Source organism: Canis aureus, chromosome 15 (genome assembly GCF_053574225.1).
Source record: "Canis aureus isolate CA01 chromosome 15, VMU_Caureus_v.1.0, whole genome shotgun sequence".
Lineage (NCBI taxonomy): Eukaryota > Metazoa > Chordata > Mammalia > Carnivora > Canidae > Canis > Canis aureus.
This window is the reverse complement of record NC_135625.1, coordinates 59,788,031-59,804,823: the sequence shown is the minus strand read 5'-3', so window position 1 is coordinate 59,804,823 and position 16,793 is coordinate 59,788,031. Positions and strand designations below refer to the sequence as shown.

At 41.7% G+C, this 16,793-nt stretch overlaps 1 protein-coding gene across 3 annotated transcripts in view; it reads left to right on the top strand.

Moving 5' to 3' along the window:
- SLC37A3 (solute carrier family 37 member 3) overlaps positions 1 to 14,691 on the top strand; it is a 51,785-nt gene extending 37,094 nt beyond the window's left edge. For all 3 annotated transcript variants that reach the window (XM_077850143.1, XM_077850144.1, XM_077850145.1), the window contains 6 exons: positions 1,630 to 1,771; positions 3,800 to 3,901; positions 4,507 to 4,554; positions 5,548 to 5,699; positions 11,687 to 11,752; positions 13,277 to 14,691. In XM_077850143.1, coding sequence (XP_077706269.1) covers positions 1,630 to 1,771; positions 3,800 to 3,901; positions 4,507 to 4,554; positions 5,548 to 5,699; positions 11,687 to 11,752; positions 13,277 to 13,369 — 603 coding nt within the window. In that variant the 3' untranslated portion in view covers positions 13,370 to 14,691. The remainder of the gene's footprint in view (positions 1 to 1,629; positions 1,772 to 3,799; positions 3,902 to 4,506; positions 4,555 to 5,547; positions 5,700 to 11,686; positions 11,753 to 13,276) is intronic.
- The last annotated feature ends 2,102 nt before the right edge of the window (positions 14,692 to 16,793 follow it).

Genomic DNA, 16,793 nt, shown 5'->3' with positions numbered 1-16,793 from the left:
ACATCTGAACTAAATCCCTTCTGCTGCAGTTTTTCTGTCTTGATGTTTCGGGCGCTCTAGCACGGGAGTGGAAGTTAAGAGGCCTAGGTTATGTGTCCAGCTTACCCACTAACTCTCTGTGAGGCCTGGGGTAAGTCACTCAGCCTATCCTTGTGTCTCAGTCCCCTTTCCCATAGAGCAGAAAGTCAACCATTCTACCTCGGGGTCTGTAACATTGGGTTACTGTATTGTGAACAAGCACCTGGTTTTGTTTTGTCGTCTAATGGTGCCTTACTAGTGTAGCCCCTTAGCAAGATTCAGAGTCTGAAGCTTGCAGTACTGCGTACTCATTAGTTCCCTTCTGCCCATGCCCCCAAGCTGAGAGCACCGATATTTGCAAACACATAGTGAAGCGTGAATTACAACAAATGTGTAAGTCTCCACAGTTCTGTAACCCAAAGATGACGTATTAGACAAGAGATATTCAAGTTCCTTGAGGCCTGTTCTTATCCTAAAGATTGGTATTTTTTAAGTAGTTGTTAAAATACTCTGCTGGTAATAGTTTACTTTCTGGGACAGACCTTACGTCTCTTGTGACTAAATATGAAACTCTTGCTCCTCCTCTGTATTTCACAAGCAATTGTTTCCTGACACGGGCAGGGATGCAGAGGAAATCGAGTTAACTTAATCCCTTTGTCTTTGTAGCAGGCTGTCTGGACAGAATGCCCTCATGATTGGGATTTGGCTCTCTAGGGGGTGGCTGTTGCCCTGCCAGGGAAGCTGTTTTAAAACAAGTGATACCTAGGGAATAACTGGCCGCTCCAGGGAAAAGAATATACTAGCCAGACACCCTTTGAAGTCAGCCTCTCTGTTCCTCCCCCTTTTTCCTTTGATGCTAAATGTCAGGATTTCCTGGTAATAATGTGTTGAATATAAGAGTCTTAGCCCCACTGCCATCCTAAGACAGCTGCAACTTTTATTCCTCAGAGTAGAGCCACAAGGCCCAGGACGGTCATGTTCTTTCATTCCTGACTCACCAAAGATACTTTGTGCTTTTCCACTGGATGTTGGAATACAAGGCTTTTAGAAACCGTAATGTGAAAGCAGTTTTAACGTTGATGCTTTCCTTAGACCTTGAAACTATAGTTTCGTCACATTGCTAACCACTGTTCATAACATTAACTCTGCAGCAAGTAGAAGAACCAAAAGTGTTGGGCTGCTTGGAATAAAAGCTGTGATGTTGTTTACTGGAGTTCTCTGCTTACAGTTAATGATAGTGGTATGGATACCTTTTGTCTTCATCTAAAGAAAGGAACACGAGTATATGCCCTGCCTTTGAGGTTCAAAACACTGGTTTGCTTCTACCAGGGAACTGACAGGAGAAGAAACTGAGGACAATTAAGAAATACTCCTATGTATTTTTATTCTAGAGGCCTGCTGTGCATGCCTTTCTGAAAGCTAATGGGGTTAAAGAGAAGAGGGAGACAAGGTAGAGTCAGGCAAATGGGAATTTAGAGAAATGTGTACTTTTAAAATCAGGTACTGTTCTTCCCAAACTCCTGTGTATGGTTTTGCTTCTTAATTACATTAAGAACTGTGGTCCTGCTGTGCTGTCTGTTCCTTATTGATAGTTGCATGTTTTTCTTGTAGTACTCACTGGCCTATGCCTGCTTGAAGTTAGTAAATTACTCCTTCTTCTTCTGGTTACCCTTTTATCTGAGTAACAACTTTGGATGGAAGGAGGCTGAAGCTGACAAGCTGTCCATTTGGTACGATGTTGGAGGAATTATAGGTAATGCCAGATGCATCTCTTTCTATAATGAGAGTTTGTCACTAGTAATATTTTATTGGGTTATGAAATATGACAGCATGAAAAGTTTTATTACTTAGTCCACAGCCATTTTCCCTAACTGTCCTACCAGTAAACAGCTAAACTCTTAAAAAAGAAAAAAGGATCCATAGAAAAGAAGAGCCAGCCCACGGCAGCCCTGCGATTTATAGGGCTCTTTTTTTCTCGGTTCTTTGTTTATGCATCAGTTCTTTTGTGTTGGGAAGCACAGGGATGTTTCCCTCTGCAATCTCTTTAGATGTAACCCTTCGGCACACTCTCAGTGATATCATAGGTTTAAAGCTAATGTGTGCCAGAGATCCAAGCTAGAATGTGAACTTTATCGACTTCCCACCACCCATAGTCAAAGAAAGGAAAATATTAGCTTAGTGTATAGATTTTATCAGATCATAGGGTAGGAATAATCGTGGGGATTAATTTCTGTATTTTGCAACTGCTTCATTGTGCACAGCTGTGCACAGATTTTACTAGTAACTTTTTGCTGTGGCTGGAAGTATAAACAAGTATGCAAGAAATTTTATTTTATTTATTCATTTATTTTTATAAGGGTTTTTTTTATTCATGAGAGACACAGAAAGAGAGAGAGAAAGAGAGAGAGAGGCAGGCAGAGACGTAGGCAGAGAGAGAAGCTGGCTCCACACAGCCTGATGTGGGACTTGATCCTGGAACTCCAGGATCACGCCCTAGGCCAAAGGCAGGCGCTCAATTGGTGAGCCACCTAGGCATCCCACACAAGAAATTTTAAAATAAGACAGTTGTACAGAATGCATTTTACTGGGTATTACTTATATGGCTGCGGCAAAATTGTAACATCCTTTGTGTAATGTTTGGATTTAGAATTGTGGTAAGGCTAAGCTGTCCCGAGAACAAGAGAGCAGTGCATCCTCAGGTGATATGCTGTTACTGTACTTAACTTGTCTGCCCTTATTCTTAGATATAGAGCCAAAGGTGAGGCTGCCACCTTTAGATCTGATCATGCTTCTGGGACCTGTTGTGCGATGAGGATATACCAGATGTCCCATAGCCCCTATTGCTTGAAATGGGGCTGCACCTACATGTGACCTTGTTGCTTAAAGGATTCACATTACCTTTTTCTAAAAATCCTGACCTGTTCATTATCACCAAACCATAATTGCTACATTTAATTTCAGTGAACATTTATTGGCTGCCACTAATAGCCCACGAAGCATGGTCTTTAATGAATCATCTTTTAAAATAAAAAGCAGAGGGGCATCTGGGTGGCTCAGTTGGTTAGGCATCTGCCTCTTAATTTTGGCTCAGGTCATGATCTCAGGGTCATGAGATCAAGCTGTGTCAGGCTGTATGCTGAGCGTGCAGCCTGCTTAAGATTCTCTCTCTCCTTCTCCCTCTAGCCACACACATGCACACATTCTCTCTCTCTCTAAGAAAAAACATTTTTTTTAAAAAAGATTTTATTTATTTATTCATGAGAGACACAGAGAGAGAGAGAGTGGCAGAGCCACAGGCAGAGGGAGAAGCAGGCTCCATGCAGGGAGCCTAATGTGGGACTTGATCCCGGAACTCCAGGATCATGCCCTGAGCCAAAGGCAGACGTTCAACCACTGAGCCACCCAGGCGTCCCTAAGAAAAAACAAAACAAAAAAATAATAATAAAAGAAAAAGAAAAATCAGGAAAAGCCTTTACTACTGGCTTGAGAAGGGGGAACAGCCAGGGATAGTTGGTGGTTTTGATGATTTTATTTCCTTTTTCCTTATTTTGCTGTCTGATTCATGGTGTCCTGCTCCTATCAGCCATCTTGGCAATTGATGGGTAATCTCCCTTAAAGGAAGCTGTGGGGGAAGCTTTTTTGGGAGAGTCAGCCCTCATTTTGGGTAGACCAGTGTCAGGATCCTGCTAGCAGGGGGACGGTGCATGGGGAACAACAAGCTTTGGATAACTGAGCTAAATCATAAAAGGTTTTGGTTGTGATGCACTCTTAATGCTTGCAGGTGGGACTTTGCAAGGTTTCATCTCTGACGTATTACAGAAGAGAGCACCCGTTTTAGCCCTCAGTCTACTTCTGGCCATTGGGTCCCTCGTTGGATATAGCCGTGAGTATTCCCTGGCAATTAAATTATTTTTCTGATCTCTCAGGACTAAGGCATTTGCCACGAGTCAGCGATCAACCCTGGGGAGATGCTTGAGACCAGCTACAAAGGCTGATACAAGGCCTTTGTATAGTCCTGTAAACGCCTGGATAAAAAGTACCCTCATGTAGTTTTATTTGTGTTGGGGAGGCAACTGGCATCTCTTGTGCTTTGTTGGTTTGTTTAAAAGCTTGCTTGGGAGTGTATATGCTTTGTTTGCGGGTAGGCTCCAGAGGGCCAGCATTAGAGCCAATAAAACAATAAAAGGGAAACGGTTTCAAAAGAGGAAAGATGGTAATTAGTAGGTTTGCACTATGTCCCCCAAGATGCTGTTGAGATGGGAGTAGAGTTTTTCTTTAGCTTCTAGGAGTCTCATTAGCTCGAGCACCAGCAAGAGGCAGACATTACAAATAAAAGTTGAAGTAGGCGGTGAAAGACTTGTATCCCTTTGTTGTCTCTGGGAGTGATCCGTGAGGTCACTGAGATCCCGATCTTTGCGTGCCTTTCAGTGGGGGCCCATGTAATCTGCTTTCAAAGTCAGCATGCTGTTTCTGCGTCTTTCCTCATAGGTTCTCCAAACGATAAATCCATTAATGCACTTCTGATGGCAGTTACAGGTATGTCGTGTGGCTCCGTTTCACTGTACTGTTACTGTTCCTCTGTAAATAAAAAGGAAGAAAGGGAGACCGTTTGCTCCCTCAGTTTGAATGATACTAAAACCTTCATTACAGAGAACTCTGCCTGCTTCAGATTCAGATTCTGTTTCTCTGCTATGATGTGACCTCCTAAGTCCTAGTGTTATAGAAGCCGTCCCCTCTGACAGAGATTTTCTAAAATGTTTGATTGCTGCCCCGGCTTCCCTTATTACTTCTGGAAGTGACTTAGGAAGATGCCCCATTGGAAACCAATTCACCAGCTTTCAAAAAGGTGTTCCTCTTATGTTGGAATTGGTCAGTATTTTCCCACTTGAGCACCAGATGAAACAGTTGAGTGTAATTAGGGACCATGGTATAGAAAGATTATTTTTAAACCTTAGATCATACTCCAGAGAGTGAGAGCTGCTCATGATACGTGAGGCACATGGAAGTCATTCCAAGCATGTGAACAGATTCACGTGGGCCAACTCAGTCCTTGGAGCCTCATGGAGAGCAGAGGCTGATAGAACCATCTGCACTGTTTAGGGAGCCTTTTCTCTTTTCTCTTTTTGTTCAATATGTGTGCTTGTTTTTGGACAAATACTCAGTTGATACAACTCTGTCATAGTAAAAGTTGACCAGCGAATATAATTAGTTATTAATGAATATAGACTTTACAGGATGAGAAAGGTTGTCTATTCACTGTATTTTCTGTATCTTTGGTTTTTATAAAGTATACCAAAATATCGTGTAATCCAAGTAGGGCTTTCAGAAAAGTGGATGCTAACTAGTTTGAAGAGGACGTTATCTGGGAGAGTTTTCATTTTTACTGTTTTTTTTTTTTCCTCCCCCTTTTACTGTTTCCCTCCAACATACTGATTAAAATGTTGGGATAAGAGTTTGTCTTGTCCAGGGGATTTCTAGTGGGGTGATGAATAGGGTTTTAATGAGAACCTGTTTTGTTTATGACTTCAGGGTTTTTTATCGGTGGACCTTCTAATATGATTAGTTCTGCTATTTCTGCGGACCTGGGTCGCCAAGAGCTAATCCAAGGGAGCAGTGAGGCTTTGGCAACTGTCACAGGAATTGTTGATGGAACTGGAAGCATTGGAGCTGCGGTGGGCCAGGTGAGGGAACAAGAGAGGGGTTGAAAATTGAGCGGTGAGTAGTCTCTCATTGGTGAAGAGTTTGCACCTGCCCACTGAGCCACAGTAGGTGGCACTCTTGTGCCATATAGTGTACTTTTCTGTAAGCCTTGGGTTTCTGATCTTCTCTGAGGTCAGCTAATGTGACCTAATATGGAAGGTCCCTCTACATTTTTTAGTTTCTTCCTCCCACTTTTATTTCCAGATTCTTCCTGTCTGGAGAAAAGCTGACACTCCCTCAGTCACAGTTTGCTACTCCCTTCTTCTCAGCCTGAACTTGGCACTCCGAGGAGCCACGAGACACGTGCTTCTCGTTATTCCCCACCTGGCATGCACACCCTACCTCCTCTCTTGTACCAGACACACACGTTCTTCACATGGATCCCTACAGATACTGCCATGGACTCTGCAGCTGCTCTGAGTCACTTTCTCTGCTTCTAATGAATGTCTCAAAGGGAGGTTCATAAATGTCTGTGTCAGAATCATCTGGGTTATTTATTAAAGTACAGAACACCAAGCTTACTGCAGGCTTGCTGAATTAGACCTGGAGATCTATGTTTCAACAAGCCTTCCTGATTATTCTTATGCACTCTAAACTAGAGATGGTCTAGGCTGAGATTGGCCTATAATAAGTAGTCAGAACCACTCAAAGACTTAAATTTAGCCTTCTCTTCCTTGGGACAGTCGTGAGTCATGCCTCTCCTAGGATATACCTTTCCAGGTCATTGAGTGCTAATTTTGTAAAAATAAGGATCAGAGAATCATCTACATAGATAAAATAATTGAAATTTTGGAAGTCAATGAAATGTTTAATGGGCAAAGAAAATATAGGCAAAACCTTGGGGGATGCTTAGTGGTCAAAGATGTAGGAAGTCAGGAGAGTGCCGTGGAGGCGAGGGGAGGTGTTAGTGAGATCAGAGGTATAGAGGGGCCAGAGAAGGAGAATGGAAGAAAAAAGTCTCTTAGTTTTGACATTTAGGTTATTACCGGCCTTGACTATCGCTTTTGCTTGCTCTGTGGGGGTAGATCACCAATGTGTGATTGCTGATGGCTAATGAGAGAGCAATTATTGAGGAAAATAAGCCATCTTAATGCTTATCACTACCCAGCCATACATTATATCCTTATTCGTTGGTATCTGACTCTCCCACTATGATATAAGTATGACGAAGACAGCATTTTGTTTTGTGTTCTACGGTAGCCTCAGTATGTAGAATGGTGCCTGGCACACAGTAGGCATTCCCACATCTGTTGAATGGCTGTAGAATGAATGATTGATATGACTGATGTGCTTAGCATATTTGATTATGAGACTGAAGATGGAAAAAAAAAACTAGCAAAAGTAGGAGAAATGTGCTTTTACTTGATTGTGTGCTGCAGTAGGAGCCAAAAGTGCTATTGGCTACTAGTTCAGAGGTCTTTAAGTAAGGGGTGAAGGATGATTGTATTGGACATCCTTTTCTGATACCACTGTATTTTTGGTTATTGTTTCTCCCTGATATTTTCTTCATTAATCAAATGGGTGGGTTATAATGAGCATTTCAGGGAGTTTATTTGTATTTAGAATGTCTCACCTGCCAGTATTCAGATCCCTAACTGTGAGCATGGGTCAGCATTAGGCTCACTTTGGTGATTGGGGAAACGACATCTGGAGGAAATCATTGTTAGCTTCATTCATTCCTCTTCCATATTGGTTTTTGAATAATTTCCCATTGTGTGGAGGTTCCAAACTCTATGACTTAATATTAGAAACTTAATGAGCCTTGTCCCAGTTCTCCTAACTTAACCTGAACAGCTTCCCCACCTGCCTTGACTTCACAAGAAAAATGTTTGTTTCTCTCTGGGTTTCCATAGCAGTTGATGCCTACCTCTAACAGAGTGAATGTCATGGTACATCACATTTACTAATCTGTCTGTGCCAGAGTCTGCATTTCTTTGAGAACAGAAACTGTTTCCTTCACCTCTGTGGTCCCAATGCTTAGTATGTTTTTGACACATAGTAGGGGCTCAGAAAGATTAAATTGTGGTATCTATCCAAGAAAAATGAGAACAGATATCTACATAAACACTTGAACACATACATGTTCATAGCTGGATTACTCATAACAGCTAAAAAGTAGAAAAACCCCAAATGTCCGTTGACTGAGGAATGGGTAAACAGAATGTGGTGTATTCATATGATGGAGTAGTATTTGGCGGTTGAAGAGGGTATCTGACACTTAAAAGTTATATAAATGCACCTAAAAATTAGGAGGCTAAGTGAAAGAAGCCAGTTACAAAAGACCACATACTAAAAAAATAAATAAAAAAACCCCACATACTTAATGATTTCATTCATACGGGATATCCCAAATGGGCAAATCTATAGGGAAAGAAAATAGATTAGTGGTTGCCTGGGGTCAGGTGGGTCTGTGGGGTGACTTCTGAAGGTACAGATTTCCTTTGGGGGAAGGGTGATAGAAATGGTCTACAGTTAGATTATGGTAATAGTTGCACAATTCTGTAGATATACTAAAAACCATTGAGTTGTATACTTTAAATGGGTGAAGCTTATGTTATGAAAATTATGTGTCAATGAAACTTTTTAAAAGAAAGATAAAGTGGCAGAAAGACTTGGGAGCACCACTGTGAGCCGCCCTTTTCTTTTTAAAAGATTTTATTTATTTACTCTTGAGAGACACAGAGAAAGAGAGAGAGAGGCAGAGACACAGGTAGAGGGAGAAGCAGGCTCCATGCAGGGAGTCTGATGTGGGACTGGATCCAGGAACCCCAGGATCATGCCCTGGGCCAAAGGCAGGTGCCAAACTGCTGACCCACCCAGGGATTCCCCTTCTGTGAGCCCTTTAATGGGTGACTAGACCTCTGCTTTTTTGCTTTCCATATGTAATCTAGGCTAAATCACTCGTTTTGCTTTAATTATTTTCCACTTATAAATTTTACTGGTAGTATGTGGTGGAAGAACACATGTAAAACTTTCACATCTGTGGTCAGTTGATTTTTGACAAGAGTGCCAAGACCATTCAATGAGGAAGGAAATGGTGCCGGGGAAGCTGGATATACACACACGCACAAGGATGAAGGTGGACCTTGCCTTACAGTGTAGACAAAAATTAACACAAAATGGATCAATACCTAACTTTAAGAATTAAAACCGTAAAAACTCTTAGATGAAATCATAGGGACAAATCCTCATGACAAATATGTACAAATGGCCAATAAACACATGTAAAGATTCTCAGCATCCTTAGTTATTAGGGAAATGCAAATCAAAACTCAGTGAGACACCACACCTATTAGGACAGCTAACAGGGCAGCCCTGGTGGCTCAGCGGTTTAGCACCGCCTTCAGCCTGGGGTGTGATCCTGGAGACCCGGGATCGGGTCCCACATCAGGCTCCCTGCATGGAGCCTGTGTCTCTGCCTCTCTCTCTGTATCTCTCATGAATAAATAAATAAAAATCTTAAAAAAAAAAAAAAGGACAGCTAACAACAGAAAAGAACAAGTAGTTGTGAGGATGTAGAGAAACTGGAACTCTTACATTGCTGGTGCGAATGTAAAATGGTGCAGCTGCTGTGGAAAATGCTTTGGTGGGTCTTCAAAAAGTTAAACAGGGAATTGCCATATGACCCAGCATTTCCACCCCCAGGAATATAACTTGAACTGAAACAGGGGCAGCCTGGGTGGCTCAGCGGTTTAGCGCCACCTTTGTCCCAGGGCCTGATCCTGGAGACCTGCGATCGAGTCTCACGTTGGACTCCCTGCATGGAGCCTGCTTCTCCCTTTGCCTGTGTCTCTGCCTCTCTCATGAATAAATAAATAAAATCTTAAAAAGAAAAAGTCTGTTTAAAAAAAAAAGAACTGAAATAGGACTCATACATGTGTATACCAATGTTCATGGCAGCATCGTTCATAATAGTCAAAAGGTTGAACCCAACCAAATGTTCATCCACTAATAACCGAACAAATGAAAGGTGGTATGTCCATAGCATGGAATATTATTCAGCCATACAAAGAGAGGACATTCCAACATGTGCTGCAACCTCAAAGACAGTACACTGAACAAAATATGCCAGACACAAAAGGACAAATAGGGTGTGATTCCACTGAACATGAAATCTCTAGGACAGGCAAATTCTTAGAGATGGAAAGTAGATCAGAGGATACCAGAGGCTGGGAAGAGAGGATGGTGGGGAGTTATTGCTTAATGGGTACAGATTTTGTTTTTAGGGTGATGAAAAATTTTGGGAATAGATAGTGGTGATGGTGGTACAACACTGAATGTACATAATGCCTCTGAATTGTACACTTAAAAATGGCTAAAATGACCAATTTTATGTTACATATATTTTGTCATAATAGGAAAAGAAAATGGGTTAAATGCTATTAGATTCTTTTGGGTGATTGAAGTAAAGAATTTGCCATAAAATGTTAAAGCCATATAGAAATCCTCTGAGTAGGGCAGCCCGGGTGGCTCAGTGGTTTAGCACCGCCTTCAGTCCAAGGTGTGATCCAGGAGACCCGGAGTCGAGTCCCACGTTGGGCTCCCTGCGTGGAGCCTGCTTCTTCCTCTGCCTGTGTCTCTGCCTCTCTCCATCTCTCTCTCTGTGTATCTCATGAATAAATAAATAAAATCTTTATTTTATTTATTTAAAAAAAGAAAAAAAAAGAAATCCTCTGAGTAAATAACACAATTGATAAGTGAGTGACAGGGGCGCATGGGTGACTTAGTCAGGTAAGCAGCTGCCTTCACCTCAGGTCATGATCCTGGGGTCATGAGATCGAGCCCTGTGTTGGGCTCTCTGCTCAGTGGGAAGTCTGCTTCTCCCTCTCCGTCTGTGCCTCCCCCTCTGCTTTGTTTCTTGCTTTCTCTCTCTCAAATAAATGGATGAAATCTTAAAAAAAAAAAAAGAAAAATGAGCAACATACTTAAAAAACCAACTGTTTTTAAAAACATCAAAGCCTCAATTATAGTACCTTTCATTGGAAGAAAGAATAATTGAACAGAAGTGGCTTGAGGATGTTCATCTTCCTCTTTTATTAGCAAAGTGAATTAAGATAAACCTTTTAGCCCTGTCATCTGTTCTGCAGTTTTTGTGCTTGGACTCTGCCAGCTTATAAGCCACCCAGGTGCCCCTTACAAGGCCATGGGCGCCTAGGTGGCTCAGTTGGTTAAGTGTCGCCTTCGACTCAGGTCATGATCCCAGGGTTTGAGCCCCATATCGGACTCCTTGCTCAGCCAGGAATCTGCTTCTCCCTCTCCCTCTGCCCCAACCTTCTACTTGTGTTCTCTCTCTCTCTAAGTAAATGAATAACATTTTTTTTTCTTTTAAAGATGAAGGCCAGGGGATCTCTGGGTGGCTCAACAGTTTAGAGCCTGCCTTTGGCCCAGGGCGTGATCCTGGAGAACCGGGATCGAGTCTCATGTTGGGCTCCCTGCACGGAGCCTGCTTCTCCCTCTGCCTTTGTCTCTGCCTCTCTCTCTCTGTCTCTTGTGAATAAATTTTAAAAAAATCTTGGGGATCCCTGGGTGGCTGAGCGGTTTAGCGCCTGCCTTTGGCCCAGGGCCTGATCCTGGAGTCCTGGGATCGAGTCCCACGTCGGGCTCCTGGCATGGAGCCTGCTTCTCCCTCTGCCTGTGTCTCTGCTTCTCTCTCTCTCTCTCTCTCTCTGTCTATCATGAATAAATAAATCTTAAAAAAAAAAAAATAAAAATAAAAAAAATCTTTAAAAATAAATAAATAAATAAATAAATAAATAAATAAATAAATAAATAAATAAATAAATAAATATGAGGGCCAGGTATCTTTAAGTAGGAACATGCACATGAAAGCTTTGTAAACCAAAAGACAATCTACGAATCTTAACTCCCTTCTCATTTTCTGGAAGAGCTGTGTTTAATCTACCTTTCAGCTACTTCATTTGATTAATTTATAAAGGATTATATTGTAATTTCTTTTTCTCCCTTGTAGTACTTAGTGTCTTTGATCCAGGACAATCTGGGATGGATATGGGTGTTCTACTTTTTCATTCTCATGGTAAGTGAATGTGTCCCTTTTAACTAGTGGTTTCTCTTACTAATTTAGTTCAAAGCATTGACTTAAGTCACTTAAAGCAGCAGAATTGCTGATTGCTTTTAGTGACCCTTTTGTGAAAAGTAACATTTTATGAGTCTCAAAGAGAACATTCTTTTTTTAAGGTGGGAATGGGTCTTTAGTGTGCCCTTGACCTGAGCCTAATGGGTATTGTCATTTATAATTCCAGAAAAGGTGGTGAGAGACTTATCGAAAGTATTGGTGTACTCTTCCGGGGTACTCTCTACCTGCTAAATATAATTTGGGAATTCTGAAGGAAATTACAGTGTACACCAAGCGACATCACACTCAAAAAGAAGCATTACTATAATTAACACTGGTGTGTAGGTTCTAAAATGATGAGAGTCTCTTGAGAAAATATTTGTCATGCCTTAAACATTCTTGGCTGGAATTGTACTTTCTGGGAAAAAGCCAATTGAGAACAAGGTGTTATACTTTAAAAATGTTCTCTGTTGAATAAGTATGTGACCTACCCTCCTCTTACATTATTGGTGAGATGGTGCTCAAGACAGGTCTCCCTGAGAGAGCCTGGTGACAGCTTCATCCACAAGGGGATCCATTTAGTATCCATCCCATCCCTATTTCATACTCCTCCAGCCTTGTCCAAGGAACCCAAGGATAGTTCAGCTCCCAAATTGCTTGGAGCTGCCTTAAGGTTATCACAAAGGATGCTTCTTCTGCCTAACTGCCTACTAGCTTCTAAAGACTGGGCCATATTTCTTTGTTCCACATCTGACATCTGTGCTAAACAGAGGGAAATGTCTCCTGAGGAACCTGCTCTGTGATCATACAAGAAGTTGTACCAGAAAGAAAACTGGATCTCTGTTATAAGAAGCACTGTTTTTAAGATGAGCTCCAGAGGTGCCTGGCTGGCTCAGTCAGTAGAGCATGCAACTCTTGATCCTAGGGTCATGAGTTTGAGCCCCACACTGGGTGCAGAGATTACTTAAATAAATAAAAAATACATATAGCAAGCTCCAGTACTATTTTTTTTTATTTCTCTACCTATGGCAAATTATTTAATTTTGCGTACCTTAGTTCTTTTTTTCAGGAGACTGTTAAAAAAATATTAACTTTGATTTTCAAAATCATTTTCCAATTCATTAAAAATCAAGTTATATTGGGGCAGCCTGGGTGGCTCAGCAGTTTAGCGCCGCCTTCAGCCCAGGGTGTGATCCTGGAGACCCGGGATCAAGTCCCACGTCGGGCTCCCTGCATGGAGCCTACTTCTCGCTCTGCCTGTGTCTCTGCCTCTCTCTCTCTCTGTGTGTCTCGAATGAATGAATGAATGAATGAATGAATGAATGAATAAATAAATAAATAAAATCTTTAAAAAAAAGATCAAGTTATCTTTGTACGAAGTCAAAATGAATCCAATTGTCCACATTCATTATTACGTTCAAAACATGGTGCTCTAACAGTTAATTAAATTGTCAATGCATATTTAATGCTTTTTTCTCTTCACAGACAAGTTGTACAATTTTGTTTATCTCGCCATTAATAGTGAGGGAAACCTGCTATCTTATGCAAAGACGACAAGCTCATGTATTGAGTGAGTGAGTGTTGCCCACAGAAGTAAAGAACAATGGGAGACACATCAGGACCATTATTTTTTTAAATTCACCCTATTTGGGGGTTGTCTTAAGAGCTCCAACAAAACCTCAGATTGTCAAGTCTCTTTCAACAGTGTCAGCCACTTGAGATATTGACCAGTGGTGAAGGCCAGGCTGTTTCTCTGCACTACATGAGTTATTGTGGACGATTTTCACTGTTTCATAAATGTACTGATTGGCCCATGAATCTGCCAGCCTCTTTATTTGGCCTGTTGAAATTTATCCTTTTAACCTGAAATACTGTCTTGGACTTGGACCTTAATTCTCCAGCCTGGAAAGTTGAGTGGCCACGAGACAGTTGCACATGGTTTGCATCAATGACGGGCTCCACGAATAGGAAGGAAGCATTGGATTTTGCTTTGATAATGAGTTTGCAAAGAACAGTCGCTCATCTTTGAAGCATCAAATCCTGGTAGTGTGCTCAAGCTGGATCAAGTGTAAGCCTGCCTTGGACAAAGACTCTCTTTGTTAACTGTGGTGGGAAAATCACACTACATGGTGACTGGCTCAGTCACTCTATCTGATCTAAAGTTATTCGCCTCCAGAAGCAGAAATACCTTCAAATTATTGTCACCTCATTCTCTTCTGTCTTCATTCAAAACTCAACTCCTGGAAGTACGCAGTCTTCGTTTCAAGAGCCATAAGGTACATCAGCAGTTATCATGAACATTCCAAGGTGTAGCTCACGACTGAAGTACTCAACTCCAGATTTGCTCTTTGGGGACATTAGGATCCACTAGGACGCTAATCTGCTTAGCCCTGTTTTCAGAGAGTTGATCTTTCTCACAACCAGGTTCCTTGAGTTACCTCAGCAGAAGACTAGAATTAGAGACAGAGGACAGACCTCTTGTCCTAGTATAAGGCATTAAGTATATGACCTTGAATCACAGGAATGGGTTACTAGGGCCTGGGGACTAGGTATCTATCCGTTAGCAGTTTGTAGCACGTATGTCTTCAAGGCTGTGAATTCTGTACTAATTATCAATATTTTTAGGTCATTCTGTATATGTATTTTAAATTATGGACATGAACTTGGGGGAAAATGTGCAATTTGGAGGGCTGCTTGATTTGTGTTGGGTTAGGGAATATTTTTCTTTTTTTTTGGGAATATTTTTCAACTTCTTGCTTTATACTCTAAAATGTGGTGTGTTTATGAACTTGTTCATGTTATTTAATCAAGGAGATTTCCAATCGTTAATTCCTCATTACTGACAAAAAAGGGAAAATATGAAACACAGGAAGGGAAAATAAACTGACTTTTATAGTAAATACTTGTCCATCTGGTTATTTAAATATATACTCTGACTTCCTCCTTCTAGAATATGATTCATGCCTTATAATTTCCTGCTGTTGACCATTTACTGACCCGCTGGTGCTGCCAGATTGTATAACTAGCTTCTCCCTGATAGCCCCGTCTCTGTTATGTTCTGTGAACACCTTCCCTGCCCCTTTGTGTGAGATTGTGCTAAGTTTGGATGAGCTGCCTGGTTGTAATTTAGGAATCGTCTAGAGAGACAAATGCCATTTTTTATTATTTAACCTCCTGACATTTGGCTGAGAGTTTCCTCTCTATGGTAGCATCTTTGTATCCTGACAGCAACATTGTTTTCTTACCCTGTTTATTCTTTTATTTGTATTTTATTTTATTTTTTGGCCTGTTTGAACTTAGCTGGGCGAATGTCCCCCTGACCTCTTTGTAGCCCTCAAGCTGTATCTAAAACGAAATTCTAAACAGATAAGTGCTCAGCCCTGACTGAAAGGATTTATTGCATGGATGGATATATTTCCTTATTGTTCTGGTTCTGCCAATCTACATAGGAATCAGCTTTAAAGAACTTGTGACTTGACTTTCTTATTAATTTCTTATCTCTTGAAGAAGAGGCCATCAAAGAAGCTAATTTGGAGATGACAGCTTCTCTGACAGCTACATCTTACGTGCTCATTAGGGTGAAGAAAATCACCCTGGCCTGCCCTTTCTGGTCATACTGTGTTTTCTTCTCTGTCTTCTGTGTAGTTTCAAAGGAAGAAAATCCCCTCCCTGCGCCTGCCTATTCTGTTCCTTCCTTCTTCCTGGAAGCCCAGAGTCCCATAGTAAATGTTCACCCGAGAAATGCCTGAGGGCCTTCTGTGCACTTTGTGAAGTTGATGGAGGATGCAGAATGCTCTCCTGCATTTCCTCCCTCCCTTCTTTAAAACCTCCAGAAGTCTTCCCTGCCTCCCCCATAAGTAACTGATAAAGCCTTTTCTTACCCTACTAGTTCTGCTGACCCCCCAAGCTATTTTTCTTTTCACAGCCAAGCCCTTTGAGTTAATGGATGGCATCTGCTGCCTTTCTGGCTGTCCTTCTAGCTTCCTCCTCAGTGAGGTAACGAACTGCGTATCTGCTTGCCTGGGACAGGCCTGGTTTATTCCTGTTATTCTGACATAATTATCAGTAGCACGTCCCTTCTGTACAAGTGCCCAGTTTGGACACCTTATCCTTGCCCTCTGACCTCTTATTTCATCACCTTACAGAAACTGTACATCTGAAGACCCTTGAATTTGGAGATTTTTTTTTTTTTTTGTCTTCTCACTCCTTATCTTTATTTCCTTTCTGGTACTTGACACTGGTAACCACTCCATTTTCCCCAGGACTTTTTCTCCTGGCTTCTATAGCTTTTTATTTTTAAATATTTTTAAAATTCATTTATTCATGAGACAGAGACACAGGCAGAAGGAGCAGCAGGCTCCCCATGGGGAGCTCGATGTGGGACTCAATCCCAGGAGCTGGGATCATGCCCTGAGCCGAAGGCAGACACAACCACTGAGCCACCCAGGCGTCCCTTCTATAGCATTTTAATTTATTGACTCTCCTGACCTCCTATCCCCTTTACTGAGTTCTCTTTTCTGTTCACTTTCTGGTAGTTTCTTTTCTATAGTAAGTTGTCAGCAACTTTCCCTGATGAGCTGTTCTCATCTACCAAGAGCTGTGGTAAATAGTGAATAAGAAACCACTAAAGAGAGGTATGGTAGCAGTTTGTTAAATACACGCTGGTGTATAGTTAAGAACAATTCTCAAGGGAAATGGACTCAGGTTCTATAACCTCAACCCCCTGTCCCATCCCCACACATACCGCTCTGCCAATTGCCTACATGAATGGTTTTCAAGGTTTCTTTTTTTTTTTTAATTTTTTATTTATTTATGATAGTCACAGAGAGAGAGAGAGAGAGAGAGAGAGAGAGAGGCAGAGACATAGGCAGAGGGAGAAGCAGGCTCCATGCACCGGGAGCCCGACGTGTGATTCGATCCCGGGTCTCCAGGATCGCGCCCTGGGCCAAAGGCAGGCGCTAAACTGCTGCGCCACCCAGAGATCCCGTTTTCAAGGTTTCTA